Here is a 22,206-nt window from a genome sequence, read left to right as displayed (position 1 = left end):
TTTCTGGCGGAAGGATCTGTAGTGCTTTTTTTCTTTAGATTTCTCTTTGTGTAATTTATTATTATTTACTTATTTTCTTTCCAAATCATAAAATAAAATTGGACTTATTTTAAGCATAAGTCGCATAATAATTATTCTAATATTCCCTGCTGATATTAATTTTTTATAATTTTGCGATCAATTAGTCGCTGATCCTTCAAGATTGTTTATATTCTTTTATTTAACAATTGTAGGAAGGTAACAATATTGTATTTTTTCAATTATTTCTTTGAAAAACCTCGAACCAGTCCTCTCAACCCTTCCCCTAAAAAGATAAGTAAAGTCTCTAAAGAAACACTAATATTCTTAAATTTATATTTTTTTATGAAGAGGTTGAACATTAAAACTAAGAATTTCAATAAATAATCTAAATTAATTTACAGTCTTTGCCTATTCTCTAACATTTCTATGGATCCATCCTAAATAATTTTCAACTTTTGTGTAGATTCCGGGCCATCCTTCAGTACCACATCTTGCACCGAATGATACGATTCCTTCTTGGTACCAAGTAGAAGAATCATCTTCAACGGTCTTCATTAAAGGACCACCGCTATCACCTAAAACAAAATTTTAATGAAACTTAGTTAATTATTTATTTAAACGCGAAAACATTCATAACTTTTAGAGATGTCTAAATTTTAGGGTGACTGATAAGTGTGATAAAGCTCCGTAGATCCACTATAGGAGTGGTGCTCAAAGAGCCGATCGCGATCGACCGGTCGATCGCCAAAGTTTCTGAAGTCGATCGCGATTCACGGAAAAATAAAAATGGAAAAGGTATTATGTCTGCTATCAAAGAAGTCCCGTTGTAACATCCAACGGTTACTATCATGTGGCTATCTCAGCAATGTTCAATACTTAACGTGAAACGCTCTATAGACGTATCTAAATCATGGGAAATATTTGGAAAGCAAAGTTAAAAGTTATTCTATGAAGTGAACTTTTCTTTGCAATTTGACGACTCAACCGATATTAATGATATCGCCCAGTTAAGTATTTTTATTCGGATGGTATTTTCTGATATGTTTGCTAAAGAAGAATTGTTAACAACGCCTCTGAAAGAAAAAATGGCGGAGAAGATATATACAACGTTTTGTTTTTTAATTTTGTAAAATAATGGGAGCTACCGATTTACAACAAGTGTGTATTACAACAGATGGTGCACCATCCATGACTGACATTAACAATGAATGTGTTGCACTGGGTCGAGCTAACGATGACTTTCCATCGTTTTTTCATTTCATTGCATCATTCACCAACAAGTTTTGTGTTCCAAAATTTTAAATATGAAAGACGTCATGAAGATGACAACAAAAATTGTGAATTTAATCAGGGCGAGAAGCTTGCAACGACGTTTTTTTAAAGCGCAATTGAAAGCTAGCGACTCTGCGGAACACACTGATTTAGTTTTGTATACAGATGTGAGGTGGTTGAGCCGTGGAAATTTTTTAGATGGGTTCCAGGAGTTACTTTTCGAAATAATTTGTTTTCTAGAAGAACGAGGGAACGACACGCATCTACTTCAAAACCAAAAAATGGCTCAGTGATCTGGCTGTCGTATCAGATTTAGCAAATCATTTGAAACTCTTTAATTTGGAACTACAGGATAAAAATAAAACAACTATTATCGATATGATGAGCACAGTACCTATGTTCTTTTATCAACAAATTGAAATTATTGATTAATCAAAGGAACAGAAAGGATTTAAACAACTTTCCATAGTTGAAAAAAAGAGTAACCCTCATTTGAATTATGTTTATTATTCGGAGACTGAGCTGCAAGCAGTTCGTAGTGAGTTTGATAGACGCTTCGCTGATTTTAAAAAACACATAGGTATATTGTAATATTTATGTCTAATCAATTTTCTTGTGAACACATAAAAAAAATTGCTACTGAAATCTCCATTACTTTCAATTAGATTCAATCAGCTAATTTCCGTCCAAAATGAGGTACTGAAAATAATATATCTTCAATCCAGAGCGACCAATACGAAATTGTTTTTGCCTTTTATATCGCCAGACAAATATCCGTCGTTGAGGCAAGTAGCTCTGCAGTTCACAGCATTTTTGGATCAACATACTTGTGTCAGTCTGCATTTCCACAAATTAAGGTAGTAAAAATAAATATTTCCCCATAATATGAAAAACTTGGGATGATACGCAGTGTCATGCATCAACATCCAAATAAAATTAAGATGAAAAACATCAATTTAATTACGACTCTCTGTAGTTACAACCTTTTATCACATAGAAATGTGCAATAAAGTGTTTCATTTTCAAAATTGTTTTTTTTTACTATCAGTCGATCGTTGGAAGCTTGAAGTTTATGTGGTAGATCCCACGCAGTATAAGTCTGAGCACCACTGCACTATAGTATTATAATATAATGATATAAAGAATGCAATCGTTTATCCCCACATTAAGCGTATTTGAAAGTCCAATATATTTTTAGAATTTTATTTTAATAATAATGCAGTTTAAAATTTATTTTGTATTTAAATACCTTATTTTAATTGTTAATTTTAATAAGTAATATAAAAATAAACAACAGAAGGAAAGAAATAGGAAATATAGACCTAATGGAGAACAAGCAAGGTGAGATTCTCTGCAAGCAACTGCTGACAAAAAAAAAATACGAGAAAGAATGTCTGGAAGTAATAATTTATTGAGGAAGATAATATGAATAACAAGGATGAGGTACAATTGATAACTAACAATGAAATTTAAAATGAATTTAGAAGAGTAAATAACGGTAAAGCGCCAGGAAATATTATACTTTTATCAAACATGGATATTCTCAAAAGTGTAAATATATGGATGGAATATCTTAGTCATAATACCTGAGATACAATACTAACAATGTAAGAAAAGGTGGGAAAATCTAAATAAGAAAACCCCAGGATTTAAAGATAAAATTGAAGTACATATAAATTATTATCTAGTCACACTATTAGACAAACAAGCAAAAGAACAAACAAGATTATTACAAATATGAGATCATGTATAAGCGAAACAGGAAAAGATCACACGCGAGGTCGGTAGATGATACGCCAATTTAAAATAGATATGCATATGGTTCTAGTTAGATGAAAGTGTAGCAGTGAAAGGAAAAACTACATATATTCACATAAAGACGAAATAATAATAACTGACAAAAAGGAACTCTAACGTACGCTTTCTATTACTAAAAAATGCTGTCTCTAACCAAGTGTGAGTTATATTATTCTAGAAATTTCTTTAACCAAGGACAAGACCGATATTGACGATTTCATGTATGATAGTAATAATCAAAAACAAAGTGAAAAAATCTGTTACCTGCACAAGAGTCTCGTCCTCTTTGACCTCCAGCACAAATCTGTGAGTTTTTCAAAATAATTCCAGCAGAAGCAAATGCTCTGGTACATTGTGACCTCTGAGCTATGGGAATCTCAACCTTTAGCTTTATGTTGCTGCGACTGGATGATTCAGTTTTTCCCCATCCAGCTACAATCACACGGTCCCCGACCCTGGCAGCTTCGTTAGGATGAGGTAAGCATATGGGATAGATAAATCCTAAAATAGTAATTACTCTTAGTTATTGTAAATATTAGTTTAATAAATATTATGAATTACGCATGTATATACAGTTATGTAAGTTTAGTATAATATATCAGCAACACTATATTAGTAACACAAACTCGAAAATTACAGACCAATCAGCGTGTTGCCACATCCGTACAAACTACTTACCAAAATAATAATTACCAACAGTACTATAGCCTAGAAATCATGACAGAGTTAACAAAAATATTTCCAAAAATAATTAGATATGGTACCATACCAGAGGAATGAAGAAGTGAAGGAATGGTACATGAGAAGAAATGCAATTTTCCAGGACCAATAGATCTACAACTGAGACCCGACTTATTACGGCAACTAGTAGAAAAGTCTGTAGAGTCCAATAGACCTCTTTCACTATGGTTTGTGGATTTCACAAAAGAGTTTGACAGATTCCAAGTGAAAGACTTAATTCAAATCATGCAGCAGAAAACGTCAATATAAAACATAGCAATAACCAACTAACTTAGCAGTCACAACAAAACAAGTACCTATAAAGACTAAAAATATGGACTGACCGAAGAACTAAACGTGTTGGCAAGATAGCTTTAGTAAGAATCTCTTTAACATGCTCGTAGACAGGATAATATAAAACCAACATTGGCTACAAAATCAGAAACCGAACTGTGACTATCCTGTGCAATGTGGATGCTGCATTAATCATAACACAAAATATAGTTGACCTCGAGCGCCTACTCTGCAGATTCAATATAACAGCACACAAGGTATATTTATCAATCCGGTTCCGAGGCTTCACATTGTTTCTTTGAGCAGTATTCGTTTTTACGATTGGTAGTTTGCTAACCTTGCCAATCACCCTCCACATTTTATCCGGGCTTGGGACCGGGCTATATTATCGTTAGAATACAACAAACCGGCATATTTATGTTTAGTGGACATTACGAAGGCATTTGTCAGGGTCAAATTAAAGGACGTTATTCATTTATTGTACGCAAGAAAGGTATCTCTAGGAATAATTAAAACGATCAAAAATAGCTACCAGAACAACACAATAAAAGTAAAAGTAGATGAAGTACTAACTGACCCAATTAAAGCTGGCAATGGGATAAAACAGGGAGATTCCCTGAGTCCTCTGTTGTTCAACCTGATCATGGACGAAATAATAAAACAAGTAAGAACAAATAAGGTTACCAAATGGGAGAAAAACAACTTAAAATAATCTGCTACGCAGACGACGCAATACTAATATCTCAAAGTGAAGATGATTTACAACGTATTCTGCACGAATTTAGTATAACCGCTAAAAAATTTAACACGTTAATTTTCCCAAAAAAGACTAAATGCATGGTTATAACAACAGATCTAATAATGTGTAAATTAGAGCTGGAGGGTCAAATAATAGAACAACTCATGAAGTTTAAATATCTAGGCATCACACTATGCAGCTACGGAAAGCTCGAAACAAAAGTGGAAGATCAGGTGAATAAAGCAAACAGAGCCGCAGGTTGCCTGAATGAAACAATATGGAAATATAAAAACATCGGAAAAGAAGTGAAAGGCAGAATTTACAAAAAAAGTCATCAGACCAATAATGACATACGCGGCAGAAACACGACCTAATACAGAAAGGACAAAAAGAATGCTAGAAACAGCAGATATGAAAACATTTAGAAAAATCAATGGTAAGATGCTGTGGGATAGAACTAGAAGTGCAGATATACGAAGGAGATGCAAGGTGGACAACGTTAATAACTGGGTGAAAAGCAGAAGAGTAGAATGGAACGACCACATAAGCCGAATGACAACAAATAGAGTAGTAAGGACGGCGAGAGACGGTTCCCCAATAGGAAGACGATCAGTAGGAAGACCACGAAAAAGATGGAATGACAACTTACTGGAGGCACATTGAATAACAGACAGAGTAATGTCTATATAAAAAGAAGAAGAAAAGACAAGGTATATTGTTATTATCCTACAAAATGACCAGTCAATGCTTACAGTCTCTTAATGAGGCTCATAAGATGTAAACTAATAATTACATAAACATATAGTCAGTCTCTGTTTTCCAATCCTTTCTTTGACATGGTTTCGTCAACTTCATTTTTCCATGATATTCCTGGTCGTCCTCTCCTTCTTGTTCCTCTTAGGCTCTATTCTGCAACCTTGTTTGTCCATGTACTTCCTGATCTGCGTGCGTGGCCGTACCATTTTCTCTTCTGTCAAACCACAGCATCTTCTTTAGTACTCCATTTCGGTCGCCAGGATACCCCTTTAGTTTTTTTTATTATGACCTAAATTTCTGCTGCATTTGTCATAATGCAGTCATATGATTCCTACTATTGTTTAGTATATCATTTTGTTTTCTTTGGTGTTTTTATTCCAGATTACACTAAGGAGTTTTCATAAAAGATCGTGTTTGTCCCAATATATTTTTTATCTCTTGTTGTTCCGTTTTTCGACATTATAAAACCCAAATATTTAAAATTATTGGTTCCTCCTATTTCTACGTATTCTTCTATTTCCAAATTTTTGACGTCTTCTTCCGATATTGCTAAGTATTCCATTTTTTACATATTTGTTACCAGGCCCACCTTTCTGTATTCCTCTTTCAGTTGTCTTACCGTGTAACTGATATATTTCTCGTGTTAAGCCATCACCACATAGTCGTCTGCGAAAAACAATGTGTAGATATTGTCTCCCAAACACGTCCCTTATCAGTATTCCCATACGTCTTAAGTTGTTAGTGCGTGTTCTAAAAATATTTTAAATAGAGTTGGTGACGTTGGGCATTCCTGTATTAGTCCTTTTGTTGTGTTGAAGTTGGCCACTATGTTGTTTCCGATTTTTATATATTCTTTATTTCCTCTGTACATGTTCTTGATTGCTTCTGTTAGGTTAGCTATTTTCCCTATTTTTTCCATTGGTTTGTATAGTGCTCTCCTTGACAGGGTGTTGTATGCTTTCCTAAGGTCTATAAACGCCATGTGTTAGGTGGGCCAAAGTGGTCCAAATTTTTTTTCTAATTTTTTTTAAATCAAATTGCAAAAAATCAATATTTTCGGCCCGGACACATTTTTTTAAAGTTTGTTGGACCATTCTGGACAAAAAAGATCTGTTATAATTTTTCTCTAAAGTGGCTCGTTTTCGAGTTATAAGCAATTTATAATTAAAAAAAAAAACGAAAAATGGCGATTTTTAAGGGTTAATAACTCGCTTAAAAATTATTATTGTGAAATTCAGAAAGTGACTAAATCAAAGATTAAAGCCTCCACTACATGATCCTGAGGAAATTTGTGTCATCGTAATGAGCCGTACGATCGTATTGACGCGGCTGTAAATGTGAGTGAGAGTAAGGCTACGGCTCCACGGGCGAGAAATTGACGCTAGCAGTAGCAGTAAAATGAACTTAAGGTTCCGCGGAACGGAATGGGAATAGCCGAACTGAACCGACTACGCACAAGTCCTGTAGTCGGTACAGTTCGGCTATTCCCATTCCGTTCCGCGGAACCTTAAGTTCATTTTACTGCTACTGCTAGCGTCAATTTCTCGCCCGTGGAGCCGTAGCCTAAGATGCACCATTGACTGCCGGAATGGCATCTCTCTCGCACTCATCATTGCCGGCCGCCTAATACGTGCATGGCGCTCAGTATTTTTACTTAAAAATAACAGCTTAGTGATAAAATAATGACAAAAATGTTTTCAGGATCTTGTAGGGAGGGCTTTAAACTTTTATTTGATCGCTTTCTGACTTTCATAGTAATAACTTTTAACCGAGTTATTAAGCCTTAAAAATCGCCATTTTTCTGTTTTTTTTTTCAATTTTAAGTTGCTTATAACTCGAAAACGAGCAACTTAAGAAAAAAATTATAAGAGAACTTTTTTGTCCACAATGGTCCAAGAATCCTAAAAAAAATGTGTCTGGACCGAAAATATTGATTTTTGCAATTTGATTAAAAAATAATTTGGACCACTTTTCACGTGGGCGACTTCTTGAATCTTATTCTGGGATGTCTCACGAATATGATTAGGCAAAAAAATCTCATGGGAATATTTTTTCCAACGAACCCGCCGGTTTCGTCTTGTCTATTAGCTCTTTTCTTTTATATAGACTGATGTATTGTATAAGCTGATATGAGCTAGACATGATTTCCCTGCTGTAAATAATCATGCTTGCTCTTCACCGATTTTACTTTCTATACTTTTCTCTATTTTGTTCCTGAAAATCCTGCCACACAGTCTTCCCATTGTAGGATGACGCTTATTCTTCTGTAGTTATTGAGTTATTTTCTATTTTTTATTTTATGTATCGATGTTATGTAGCACAGTTTTAGTAGTTAGTTAGTCAACGACTCTCCAGTAAAGTCCATTACCGATAATTAAAATAATTTGGACATGCTATGAGAGCAAACATAGAAAACAAGTAAATACTCATTATACAAGGAAAGGTGTAAGACCGAAGATCACGAGGAAGATCTCCAACAAGGTGGATCGCTTTAATTACAGGAGTATGCACAAGACCTATGCATGAGTTAAAAGGAATGACCAGTGACAGAGAAATATGGAGACGGACAATACACGACATCACGTCGACCACTACGCTCCCTCCGGGGGGTCAATATTGAAGAGAGATAGTTATGTAGGATAAAGGTTATCTTGTAATAACTTCTTTTTCTTCTACATTAGGCTTCTTGGCCTGTTCCTAACCGATATTGAGCTTGTATTCGTAGCTGTGATGTTAACTGCCAGCTATCTTGCCACCTTTTAAAGGGGCTTCCTATTAGCCTTTTGCCTGTTGGCTTAAAATCTCTGGCTCTACGGGCTATCCTCTCGTCGTTCATTCTCGTCACATGCCCAGATAGCACAAGTACGTTTTATGGACATCCAATGGACGTACATCTGTGTACATTGGAACGTCCAATGGACGTCCCGCTAAGGTACAATGGACATCCTATGGACGTCCAACGAACGTCCAGAGCTCACAAAATTGGACGTCCATAGAACGTCCGCTACAAACGTACAGTGTAGGTTGTTGAAGCTTTCAGTGTACATCTTATGTACATTCAATGTACATCTGATGTACATTCAATGTACGTCTTATAGTCATTTTTGTAGGGCACTTTTCAGAAAGCAATCTAGTGTCCATAATTTTTTAAATACATACATAGCAAAAAGCCTTTAGGTATAGGAAATAGTTCCTATAATACTAAACTTATACTTTAAAATACAGTCGAACCCGCTTATTAGAATCCCTGTTATAGGAATATCCCGGTTTATGGAATATAAATTCGAGTTCCCGAAACGTTTCCATTTACTCCTTAATAAATTTATCCTTTTATTGGAATAGGTTCTAATTAGATAATACCGCTTATTAGCATATTTTGCAGGTCAACGACTATTTTTTTTACAATTTTACTAAAAATTTAAATTATGTTTGTTTATTATGGTCAGTCGTCAAGGATTATGGATTAGATATTATTAGGGTAATAAATATTTATTACTTTGTTACGAGTACCAATTCGATTTTTAGCCGACAAATGCATGGGTCATAAAGTAATTTTTATTTGTCTACACAAAGGCACTGTTGCCTGCTATAAAATTGTTAGAAGCAATTTATTTAGAATTCACCCAGAGAGGCTTATGGCTTTGTTAAATTCAATTCATCCATTTCTTGCCGCCAATAAAAGTTCCATTCAACCAATGGATTAAGGATGACCGCACGGATTAACAACAAAAAGCTATAATTACCGATAATTTCTCAAGAAAAAATAAGTAATTTTGTTATATGCATTTTAATAAGAAAATATTTACATATCTACATATTGCATACATTTTATATTAATTACCTACTGCTACTGTATTCATTCACATATATAATATAATGTAATTTGGTATTTAACACATACATAGATAAGTAGTAGTTACACTACTGTATTATTGACGTAAAAAGACCTAAAACCATTTACATATACTGATTATGTAGGTGTACATATATGATATACATATTGGCATAGTATGTAAAACTACACATTGGCATAGTATGTAAATAATATTATTACGTATATTCGGTACACTTATTTCGACTAGCCACCAATGATCGGTTATTAGAATATCCCGGTTATAAGAATATTTTTGCCTGGTACAAAGGCTATTCCAATAAGCGGGTTCGACTGTATTACACAAAATACCTTTTTTATTTCTCTTTATTATAACTTTATTATAGGAACTTCATTAATGCACGACTGCACTTGCACGATAAACAGCAAATACAAAGATATCACAGGATTATTATATTGTATGTAATAACTTAATAAAGACAAAATTCAGATAATGGCGCCCTATCAAGCATGCACACTCAAAAGGTTTATTTCTGTTCTGTTCTTTCCAAACATTATTATTTTTCTTGGAACTTAGTCAGTACGGTTGTATATTGCAAGCGGGTTTGCCATTCTGTGAATTATCATAAAGAAATCCTCCTTCAGTATTCCACAACAATTAACAGCGATAATCCCCTAAAAGTACCTGCCTAATACACCTTTTACGACCGATAGCGTGAAGAGCGACAACGTTGTCAAGCAATTCTCATTTAGTTTGGCGCGAAATTTAACAGTTACAAAATGCACATTTAAGATTTAAATTGGTAGTGTCTAATTATTGTAAGTTCTTATAATTACCGATGCGCGATGTAGCTCCGTTATTCTGAAAAAGTTTATCACCGTTTTATCATCATCTAATATTATATAGGTTTAATTAAAATAATTTTAGTAGTTCAGTGTTTTAATTCGATCGATGATGAAAAAATATGTGACTACTTTATTAGAAGCTTCTTGTATTCTACTAATAATATTGCTTTGATTAAAACAAGAAGCTATATCTATATAATTACTCATAATAATAGTCGTGTTTTGTGTAAAATCTCCATGCACCACAAATGGATGTCCAATGTACGTTGAAATCAAACGTCCAATGGACGTCCCGTAATGGACGTACATAGTACGTCCAGTTTTGGTCCATGGACGTTTGGACTTTAAATGTACGTTATATGGACGTCCATCGGACGTTGTGTGCTATATGAGTGTTCATTCCACTCTTGTCTTCTCTGTCTTCCCCACCGTACTATGTCTGGTATGTTACAGAGATATGTTATTCTGTCGTTCGGTATTCTGTATCTCAGTGTTTTCCCAGATATTGACGTCAACGTTCTTATTTCTGATGTTCTCAGTATCCTCTTGGTTTCTGCTTTTTCACATCTTGTTTCTATCGCGTACGTCATGATCGGTCTTACAATTGATTTGTATATACGTACTTTCGCTTCCAGCCTCATATATTTATTTCTCCAGATGACATCTCTCAGACATCCTGACACGTAATTGGCTTCATTTGGTTGCTTTTGGACGCTCTACTTAACATCTTCATATCTACATATTTCGACTCCCAGATATTCGAATCTCGAGACTTGTTCAATTAGTTTGTTGTTAATTACTAATTTTCATCTAAGGGTAACAACAGAACAAGTAGGTCAAGGTGGTGGTGTAGGTCGCGGTGGATGCTGCCACTAGTTAAGTCACTCTCGATGTCGATAGCACATAGCAAGGAGGCCACCTGCGCTGTCAGTCCAGCTAGAATCACTATCAAGTGAAGTAATTTAATGAAATTTGAATTACCCAAAGAATTAGCTTTTACGATGTTGTGTCAGTTAAGTGATGATAGTGATGAAATGTGAGCTGTAAATATGTAATCAGATCCTCCTTCATATTTCAAAAATTTACTGAACTTATTTACTTTAGAAATTCAAAAATAAACTGAATACAAAAAAGGGATTATATAAAAAGTATCAACTCAGGTAGCGCAGGTAATGACAACTTGGCTTCGAACGGACGAATCACAGGGAAGCCTCCTTGTAGGCCGCGCAGTAGACATCCATGTAAAACAAACTATTTTTATTTTAAAAATCATCGATGTAAACCTCCTGAATGGCATCGCGCTAAACCTCCACCGCGACTTACCTGCTCTGTTCTCTTCCATTCACTACAATGTGTTTGTTTTACATGGATGTCAACATCGACCGCGACCTTCACCTCCACCTCCTCCGCGACCCACTACTTCTGTTCTTACCCTTATGGGTTCCCCTGACACTACCAGGGATTTTGGCTTAACTATTAATATTTTCATGCTGTTGTTCTTCGCCACTGTATTGAAAGCTTGTGCCATTCGTCGTAGGTTATCCTCGGTATCGGAGATTAAGATTGCGTCGTCAGCATAACGGAGGATTCTTATTTGTTTTTCTGCCATACTATATTCTTTTCCAGTACTTTTAATGTTCTCTATGATTTTATCTATTACTAAATTAAAAAAAAAAAGGGCTCAAGCTATCCCCTTGTCTGACTCCCGAGTTGATTTCTACTTCCAATGTTAGTTCATTCTCGACTTTTATTCTGGTTTTGTTCTTCGTATTAATATCTTTAATTATCACTATCATTTTGTTGGGCTGATTTTTCTCCTTTAGCAATCTTAGAAAATCTTCTAATCTTACACAGTCGAAGGATTTAATCAGGTCGACGATGGACATAAATTCAGATTCACTATATTCCAGTGCTTTCTCTGAAATTTGTCTGGCTATGAATATAGCGTCTATTGTGGACCCATTTTTCCGAAAATCTTGTTGTTTCTCACTAATTGTGTATTCTTCATTTATTTTATTGGCAAGTCTTTTTGTTAAAAGTTTCAGAGTTGTGCTCAGCAAGGTGATGGTACGGTAGTTGGTAGGGCCTTTGCTGTTTCTTCTCTTGTTTATTGGTATTGTTATACTCGTCCTCCACTGGTCGGGTACACGCTGGCTACATATTATTTTTTGAAAGAGAATCTCTATGCTTTCAATTAGGGTTTCTCATCCGTATTTTAGGAGTTCATTTGGTATCCCATCGGGTCCTGGGGCTTTTCTGTTTTTTAATTTACGTATGTTATTCCTTATTTCTTTTTTGTGATTTCTAGTTTTGTGTCTATGTTGGATTCGTCTTCATTTCCTGTTTCTTCCTCTTCTTCAGGTATTGTACTATCTTCCTCTCTACCTCATATAGTTCTTCTATATAGGCGGCCCATTGTTCTGCTTCTATTTTATTTAAACTTCTATATTCGTAAATTGGTTTTTTCCTACTTTTTAGTATTTTCCATACTTTTCTTTGCGCCCCGTACAAATCGTGTTCCATTTCTTTGGTAAAGCGTGTTAAATATTCTCTTAAGTAATAACTGAATATTGAATACACTCCTTTGTGTATACTTTTATCTAAGTTACTTATTTTATTGAACATATTTTACTTAATTATAAGACATCTACCTAACACACATATAAAATCATCTACCTAAAATTATTATATTACGCTAATAACCTTCATGGTTGACACGGATGATTAAAAAAGGAAAATAATACTTACTACTAAACTTGACATTTCGGTTTAGCCTAATAAGAGCTATGTCATTGTACCTATGAACATTGTTATTATTATAACCTTCGTTGTATAGTACTTCTTCAATACCAATATCTTGGGGGTCATTACACAGTTCTCCGTCACAGTCAACTTCACTTTCTGTATTATATTCTCCAAGACGAACGTTTACACTACAATATAAAAAAGAAATGTTTTATAATATGTCATTTAATATCAATTAGAGATTACTATATTTAGTACTACTGACAAAAACAGCAACATTCTCTGAATTATATATGACCATTTTATCCTTAGGTACGTGTTTATCCCTATATTTAATTACAAAATATTTTAGTTAATATACTGATATTTTAGTTAATATACTGCAAATAAAATTGATAGCCATTGATCAAGATGTGGTGCTCCTCAGAGGATTTTTTCAGTGCGTCACAGTTTTTCGATTTCTTTCTGACGTATTAAGTTAGAAGTGACAGAAAAAAGGTCCTTGGGTGATTGACACGAATAAACACGATTGATTTGTTTATATACCAAATTGCAAATAAAAGGGCCATAATTATGTACTGCAATAACCTTTTCATATTTGGCTGATTACGATTCTGACAACTGTCAGATTGAACTAAAATATGCAATGATTCGCTCCATTCTTAAAATCATATATGACGTCAAAAAACTGCCACATTGAAAGACAGAAGAACTTTAGATTGTAGCCGTTGTAGATAGGTAAATCATTTTTTTTTATTATAGCGCCATCTATCAACAACTTGAAAAATATTATCCATGTGTTTGATCACAGACGTACCTTTTCTTCATTTGTGACGCACTGAAAAAAGCCTCTGAGAAGCACCATACCTACTAATAACTTGTTATTTTTCATATTTTATATTGTCATGGGAATGATATAGCAATATAATGAAACTCCTGTATATGTTTGAGATCCTGTACCGTTTGAGATAATGATTATGACTATGCGATATTTTTTAATTGCAATAACAATCTATATAAGAAGGCAATTCGTATAATCTGTTGAAGTTAGGTCACCTTTGAACTAGTTTGCCAACTCTGTTGTTCCATAATTAAGGTTATTTCTTAGTTAACATTAAAATTCCACATAGTAAATGCTTTTATTAAAATTCTACAGATTGAACTAATAGGTATTTAGGTTTACATAAATTTTTTCATGATAAATATATTTGTGAGAAAAACATTTCATTATGTATGCTATGTTATTTGGTGAGTAACTATACTAAAATCACAATAAAGATGCACTAGAAATAAACAAACCAAGACACATTGAATGTTACAAGGAGCACTTCCAAATCATGATTTACAATGTATATACAACAAAGTAAATCCCAAATCATGATTTACACAGTTTGTACATTGTAGATCATGATTCTAGAGTCTTCCAGGTACCATTCAGCGTGTCTTGGTTTGTTTATTCTAGTGCATCTCTATTTGGATTTTAGTATAACTAGAACTACTTAAGCTAAATAATTTTTTGTAGCATTATACTATAAGCTCACTTGTATTCCACCGTATTAATAATATGTAGTATCAATAGGCCATCTACTATCCTTAAACTACAGAAGTAATATACTTGAAACGCTAAGATTGGCAAAAAAAAAGATAAAATGTTGGTTTTACATGCAAGGAAACAGAACAACAGTACCATATGGACAACTTCTTTTTCTTAACTTGCCCTATCAAGTCCCCTTGTCGTTGGCGATTAACATTGCGAAACTGTCTCTGTCTCGAGCTATTCTAAATAGGTGTTCTGCTTTCTTTATTCCCGTCAACTCCCGGATATTCTGTAACCAAGAGGCCTGCTTTCTACCAATTCCTCTGCGTCCTTCGATTTTACCCATCATAATAAGTTAAAGAATATTATACCGGTCTCCCCTTACTATGTGTCCAAAATAAGCCATCTTACTATATTTGATGTTATCAAGCAGCTCGCGGGCAGCATTTGCTCTCTTAAGGACTGCCATATTTGTCAGCATAGCCGTCCATGGTATTTTCAGTATACGTCTGTGCAGCAACATTTCAAAGACCTCCAAACGATTAATGGTGGATGTTTTTAATGTCCATGCTTCGACACCATACAAGAGGACTGACCAAATATAACATTTAATCATGCGCTTTCGAAGTTGAAGTTGCAAGTTATCATTACAGAAGAATGACCTCATTTTTAAAAATGTCGTGCGAGCTATCTCGATTCTACATTTTATCTATTTATCTGGATCTAGTTGTTCAATAATATGGCAACCAAGATATATAAAGCTGGGTACTCTTTGAATTATATGACCATCAACATATAACCGTGAATCTTGATGGGTTAAACGGCTAAATACCATGTATTTTGTTTTTGAACAGAACATATGGACAACATGTGGTCCAATATAGTGGTAGAACAAAATTGCAGTACATACTTGCGCAGTCAATCTCACCACTCTACAAACGCAGACGCTGCAGAATATTATACACAGAGGCGTTTAAAATCATGGAATCATTATTGTTCTGCTTGTCTGAAGCACAAGGAGATATCAAAACACCGGAACTTGGAGAGATCTTTGTCTTACCAATACCATTATCACTAAGAGGTCAAGAAAAAATTCAGTACAAGCAATAAGATGATCCGCAAACTAACTAACACAAAATGGGGTACAGAACAACACACTGTACTGTAGATGGTAAAAGTATCTATAATCTGCATTACAGAGTATCTATACAAGTACAAGGTACAAAATCTGCATTACAGAGTAATGGGAAAATAACTGGAGATCCATGCAATAGCGTTAAAATGGGACATAGAAGGAAGGAAATGGTGGGTTGATAGATACAAACATTTCAATGAAAGTAAAAGTCAATTCTATAAAACTGTTACAAGACGAGCTATAAGTTATGGCAAATTTGATTTAGTTAAAAGAAAGAAGAACAACGGATATACGTTTCCTCTGACATATTTATAAAGTTGTGCAGGCAAACATTATGATGTTGGCTGTGTAATTTTGAGCTTTACTTCATTTATACTGACAGTAATGACATAGTAATGACAATAGGATTATAAAAAATGAAGCCTATTTGGATGGTATTATGCAGGTTAGACGGAATAATACTCTCAGAATATATGGGATACCAGAACAGGAACAGGAGAATTTGCCTAGGGTGGTTAAAGAATTAATCCATTCAACCATGAAAGTCGAGAACTTAAGTGAAAATGATATCAATAATGTGTATCGACTGGGTAAGAGAGAGGTTGATAATAATAAACCAAGAATTGTTTTACTCGAAATGGTATCCTATCTAAAGAAGAAAGAAATTTTTATTTCAAAAAAGTTGTTAAACGGTACCCACATATTTATTAGTGAAAACCTTACGAAGCCGCAATATCAGCTACTGAATGCAGCAAAACAAAAATACGGTAAACAAAATGCATGGTCCGGGGATGGCAAAATCTTTATTAAGGACGGAGGTATCAAAAATATTACGTCGCACCAAGATCTTTAAATCAGCTACTTAATGGTAAACGTGGCAACGTGACAAGATGGAGGTTTGGTCATTATCTGCGTAGTATCTAGTACAAACTATTTGGTACCTTCATTTATCTTTACACTTTTTATGGTAGACATGTTTTTTTTTATTTTAATCTAATTTAGATACTAATATTTAGTTGTTTAATGTATTTGGGAACTCCTCATTTTGTTAATGATTGATCAGTACTTATAATTATTGCTTTCTTTATTTTTAATTATGGCATTATATATGGTAACAACTTGTTTTGTATTTAATTAGGTTTTTTGTTTAAGTTTTGCGTCCAAGGATATTAAATTAAGTAATTATTTTATATAAGTTGTATAATCAATTATGGAGCTCCAGAGTTTTTTTAATGAAAATTAGTTATTACCAAAATTCGAGAGATTTAAGGACGAAAACGACAGATTTTTACCAAAGTTTGTTGATAGAAACCTTTGATATTATTGCTTTGACGCAAACCTGGTTAAGTAATGACATTAATGATTCTGAATTGTTTGACGAAAGGTATGTGGTTTATAGAAACGATAGGGACCTTGTAAGGACGCGTAAGGCAAGAGGCGGAGGTGTTCTGATTGCAGTTCATAAAAAATATAAATCTAAACAAATCTTAGTAAATACTGAATTAGAGGTACTATTCGTTGAATTAGATGTATTTGGAAATAAATTAATTCTTAGTAACGTATATTTGCCCCCCCCCCCCCCCCCCAGTCGAGCAATAACGATTATATAGCTTTTGTTGATCTTTTTTCGTACATAGATAATACAATGAACACATCTATTTTAGTTTTTGGAGACTTTAATTTACCTTGTGTAACCGGTGTTGACTATCAATTTGAAAACAACACTTCTCTCAAATATTTGTCAATTCATGAATTAATTAGTATGTATAACTTTAAGTCTTTCAATAACATTGTGAATGAGGATGTGCGACACTTAGATCTAATTTTGAGTAATATTGATATTTTAGTTGGTAAAAATAACTATTCATTTACAAATGAGGATAAGAAACATCCAGTTTTGAGTATAGAATTAAACGTGATAAAGACAGGAACAATCAATCATCATGAGATGAATAATCTAAATAACCAATTTAATTAAAAAAAAAACAGTTTTCCTATGTTGTGTGATTTATTGAGGAACTGTAGCTGGGATAATTTAGGATGTATACAAGATATTGACATTCCAGTTGACTATTTTTATCATAAAATTTATGAAATATTTGAGGAGTGTGTACCTATATTTCGAACTAAGAGTAGAATAAACAAATTTCCTGTGTGGTTTACTCTAGACATTATTCGTTTGCAAAGGGAGAAAGAGTTTTATAGGGGTATGCAAAATGTAGCGGTTTATCATGTAACTGAATATAAAAGACTGCGAGCACTTTTAAAAAATAGGATCAGGGAAGCGCATGAGTCATACATACATAATGCCGAAAACAGTATCAATACTAGCCCTAACTTATTTTGGAATTTGGTAAATAGAAACAGGAAAGCAAGTATTGACACTAAATATATAATTAATGGAAACAATGAAATAATTTCTGACAGTAAAACAATTTCCCTACAGTTTGCTGATTATTTTAAGTCTATATATGACCATAAATCTTCTACATACGATTTAAATTTTATTAATTCTAGTCACAATAATTCTCCTTTGCTCAGTTTCACTAAAGTTACAGTGCGTGATATATATAACGTATTTTCAAAATTAAAACCAAAGCTTTCTTCGGGACCTGATGGTATTCCGGGGTATATATTTAAAGCATGTCGCGACTACCTTACATATCCTCTAATAATTATCTTCCAAAAAATAGTAGATAATAATTATTTTCCGAAATTGTTTAAAATGACTAAGATAACTCCTATCCATAAAAAAGGTTCTCGAAATGATTGCAAAAATTACAGACCTATTGCAATTTTGAATTGTATAGCAAAAATTTTTGAACACAGCTTACATGAAAAAATGTATGCACATGTACAGAAAATGATATGCCCACAACAATATGGATTTTGTAAAAATAAATCTATTGAAGCTAATTTATTATTATTTACTAATTATATTAATGATGTCATAGTCAACAAGAACCAGGTAGACGTGGTATACACTGATTTCGCCAAAGCCTTCGATAAGGTCAACCATGATATTCTATTAGAAAAATTATTGTACTTTTGGCTAAGCAATTCATTGCTAGAACTTTTTGTAACATACTTGACAGATAGATGGCAATTTGTATCATATAAAGGAGATCAATCGGAGGTTTTCCTGGTGGAATCAGGTATACAACAAGGTTCAAATTTAGGACCGCTATTATTTTTACTGTTTTTGAATGAATTACCTTCTTTAATTACATCTCGGTGCCTTTTATATTCGGATGATTTAAAAATATTTAGAGAAATTAAAGATTTGAATGATTATTTTCAATTACAGTACGATTTAAACGAGATTTATGATTGGTCAATGGTCAACACGTAATAAACTGTATTTTAAATTGAACAAATGTACGATCATGACATATAGTCATCAGGCAAAACCTAGTTATTTTATGTACAATATGGGAAATAATAACTTACATAGGGTCAATGAAGTGACGGATCTTGGTATTACGTTTGTAAATAATTTAAGTTTCAACTTACATGTGCAAAATATTATGTCTCAGTTATACAAAATGATGGGACTTATTATATCTGTAACATATAAATTTCATAATATCGACTCAATTAAACGGCTCTTTAATTCATTTGTTAAAAGCAAATTAGAATTTGGGAGTACTGTCTGGAGTACCTTAATAAATAGTGGTCACATGCGCCAAATTGAATCAATTCAAAACAAGTTTATTAAATATTTATTTTACAAAAAGCATAAAATATCGCCTGAATATGATTCGTATCAACCATTAAGAAAAGAATTTAATATAAAAAAATTAGAGCAAAGAAGACTTCAACGTTGTTTAATTTTTCTCTATAAACTATGTAATCACTTAATAGACTCGCCTGATCTTTTGGGGCAAATACAATTTTATATCCCGGATCACAGAACCCGTCCAAGAAACATATAATTTTTTGTAAATACTTCTAGCCCACTTAAAAAAATGTGCCAAATTTACAACGATTTATCAACAACCACTTGTCTGGAATTATTTGGAATAAACTTGCAATTATTTAAACGTCTATTGCATGAATAATATACAGAGAGGTTTGTTTTTTTATTATTATTTTTAACGTTTTTGCTGGTAAACATCTGTCGTTTTTGTCTCTACTACCTAGAATTATTACATTATGTGCATGTTGTACTAAATTGTTGTCATTGTAGATACGGATACATTTAAGTAGGGAAACCTGTTTGTATCTGTTATTAATAAATAAATACTGCGACAGGCTGCGATGGCTAGGCCACTCTTGCAGAGAATAAACGAGATGGAGACGTCGAAACACATTTAAACCAAAGACCGGATGGGGTCAGAATAAGAGTTAGGCCCAGATCATAGTTTAGGGACCAGATAGAAGACGACTTAATAGTGTTAAGAGTACGGAATTGGAAAAGCAAGGCGAAGGATGCGAAGGGAAGGAAGGTGATCCTGGAACAGGTCAGGTCGCAATATGAGTTTAAGAGCCAATGGTGATGATGTTAGGTTAGGATGGGTAACGTAGGTTTGACAAGTGAAACGCTGTATTATGTAATATTGTTTAGCGTCAGTTTTAGGTACTCATACTCTTAATTAAAACCAGGAATCATAGTGAAACGTTGCGTTAAAATATTATCAATTTATGTAATTGTCGATCATAGATAACTGTATTTTAAATTTTGAATAGCCAAACATGACAAATAAGTGATACATTGAGAAAGATTAACTAATGTAACAAATACGTCATGATCTTTATGTAACTTACTAACTTCCCCAATATTTTCCAATGAAACAAGTTATTTTTTATTTTCTTAATTTATTTACAACTAATGCACGTACCGTTTTTTTTTATTTCTAAAAAATATTGTGACTACGGTGAATCGTTGCGACGAAATCACAAGTTTCTGATAACAAAGATCAAAAGTTCATTGCTATTAGCTCATTATATATTTGCAGCATGATTCCAAATACGTAGTTTTCCACTTAAGATTTTGTTATGCGATGTTATGAATGTAAATTTGACTGTATGCAGATGAACTAATATCAAATAAAACTTGAAACATCAGGTCATCTTAAAAGAAGCAATGTATGTAGGTGATGGATATTTACGCCTTCATTTGTAATAATATCTATACTTATAAATCTCTTTAGTTCTTGACCTTACTGTTTCTATCCTTATGTTATATTACCCTCGATTTCATTGCAACTTTTAGGTTTTCACAAATTCGCTATGAAAGGCTTGATGGTGAGAGCCGGGGTTAATTTATCCTAGAGATCCTAGAATTAGGATGTACAAAGGTGAGGGATGATTAAAGAAAAAATACGAAGATATCCTTGCTTTAGGCTTTTTAAAGCCTCTTTCATAAAGGGGATTCCAGAGTAAATTGGATTGGGAAAAAGGATTCGTTAAGACTCGTGTCTTAACTCGTGTTAGAACCTAAGAACTCGTGTTAGAATGAGAAACTGGCTATTGTAGACTGTGTAGACATTTCGCCAGGATGCAACCTTGTGGGTTTCTTGTGGTGATGCATCAATGACGTATATTAGAATGTCTTCTGATGGTATGTTGTACAATTTTCTCCCACTTTGAAGTTCTCAAAGAAACGTATATTACCAAATTAATAGTATTGGATCATGTCAATTTGTTTCATGTCTAAACATATCGGTGAAATATATAATTCTTTTCGTACACGTTTAAATCTTTGAAAAACTTGACATTTAGCTATTACATATTCTGATATTTTTTTATCAGAATTTTTATTTTATCACTTTTATTTATGATTTTATTATTTTGATATTTAGCATTTAACGATTTTCTCTTAAAGACGAATTTAAAACTAACTTAGGTGAGCGGCAGGCACCCCCAAAATGACCAGGTACTGGACACGAAGATGTGAATGGCCAATTTTAGACATACTGTATGTTGTTGACGGTGCTGAAAACGAAAATGCGATTTATTTTGAATTTCATGCTGGGGAGCATTGTCAAAATCGCAATTTTACCTTAAAATTAAAAAAAAAATCACGTTTTTTGCGTTTACCTCGCTACAACTCTGTTCCATTTTAATATTTTTTCTAAAATTTTTTCAGTATAGAGCTCTAAGATTTCTGAAGACAACGGTAACTGTTTGAAGCTTTCATTCTTATCCTGATAAAGGTTATGAATTTTTAAACGGAAAAGGTGCGGATTTGTGCATGGCAAAGTTTAATTGCAAAGGTTGTGTGACGAAGTTTAAAATTTAGCCTTTTAATCACCTTTATTTTAAAACAGAGGGTACAAAGAAGTTTTCTGGCAAATTTTAGATTAAAATATTTTATAGAAAAAAAATAGTGCAACTTTTGTTATCCACATTAGAAACAGAGTTGTAGCGAGGTAAAAGCAAAAAAACGTGATTTTTTTTTTATTATTTTTAGGTTAAATTGCGATTTTCACAATGTTCCCCACATAAAATTCAAAATAAACCTCATTTTCGTTTTCAGCACCCTCGAAAATATAAAGTATGAATAAAAT

At 33.4% G+C, this 22,206-nt stretch overlaps 1 protein-coding gene across 1 annotated transcript in view; it reads right to left on the bottom strand.

The window, feature by feature from the left end:
* Positions 1 to 340: 340 nt before the first annotated feature.
* Positions 341 to 22,206, bottom strand: part of LOC114330415 (phenoloxidase-activating factor 1) — a 45,430-nt gene continuing 23,564 nt past the window's right edge. The window contains exons 6-8 of the mRNA XM_050656872.1: positions 13,026 to 13,210; positions 3,355 to 3,591; positions 341 to 596 (exon numbers count right to left, since the gene is read on the bottom strand). Coding sequence (XP_050512829.1) covers positions 430 to 596; positions 3,355 to 3,591; positions 13,026 to 13,210 — 589 coding nt within the window. The 3' untranslated portion in view covers positions 341 to 429. The remainder of the gene's footprint in view (positions 597 to 3,354; positions 3,592 to 13,025; positions 13,211 to 22,206) is intronic.

The sequence above is a fragment of the Diabrotica virgifera genome, chromosome 7 (genome assembly GCF_917563875.1).
Source record: "Diabrotica virgifera virgifera chromosome 7, PGI_DIABVI_V3a".
NCBI lineage: Eukaryota > Metazoa > Arthropoda > Insecta > Coleoptera > Chrysomelidae > Diabrotica > Diabrotica virgifera.
The sequence above is the reverse complement of the archived record's forward strand: the minus strand, read 5'-3'. Positions and strand labels throughout refer to the sequence as shown.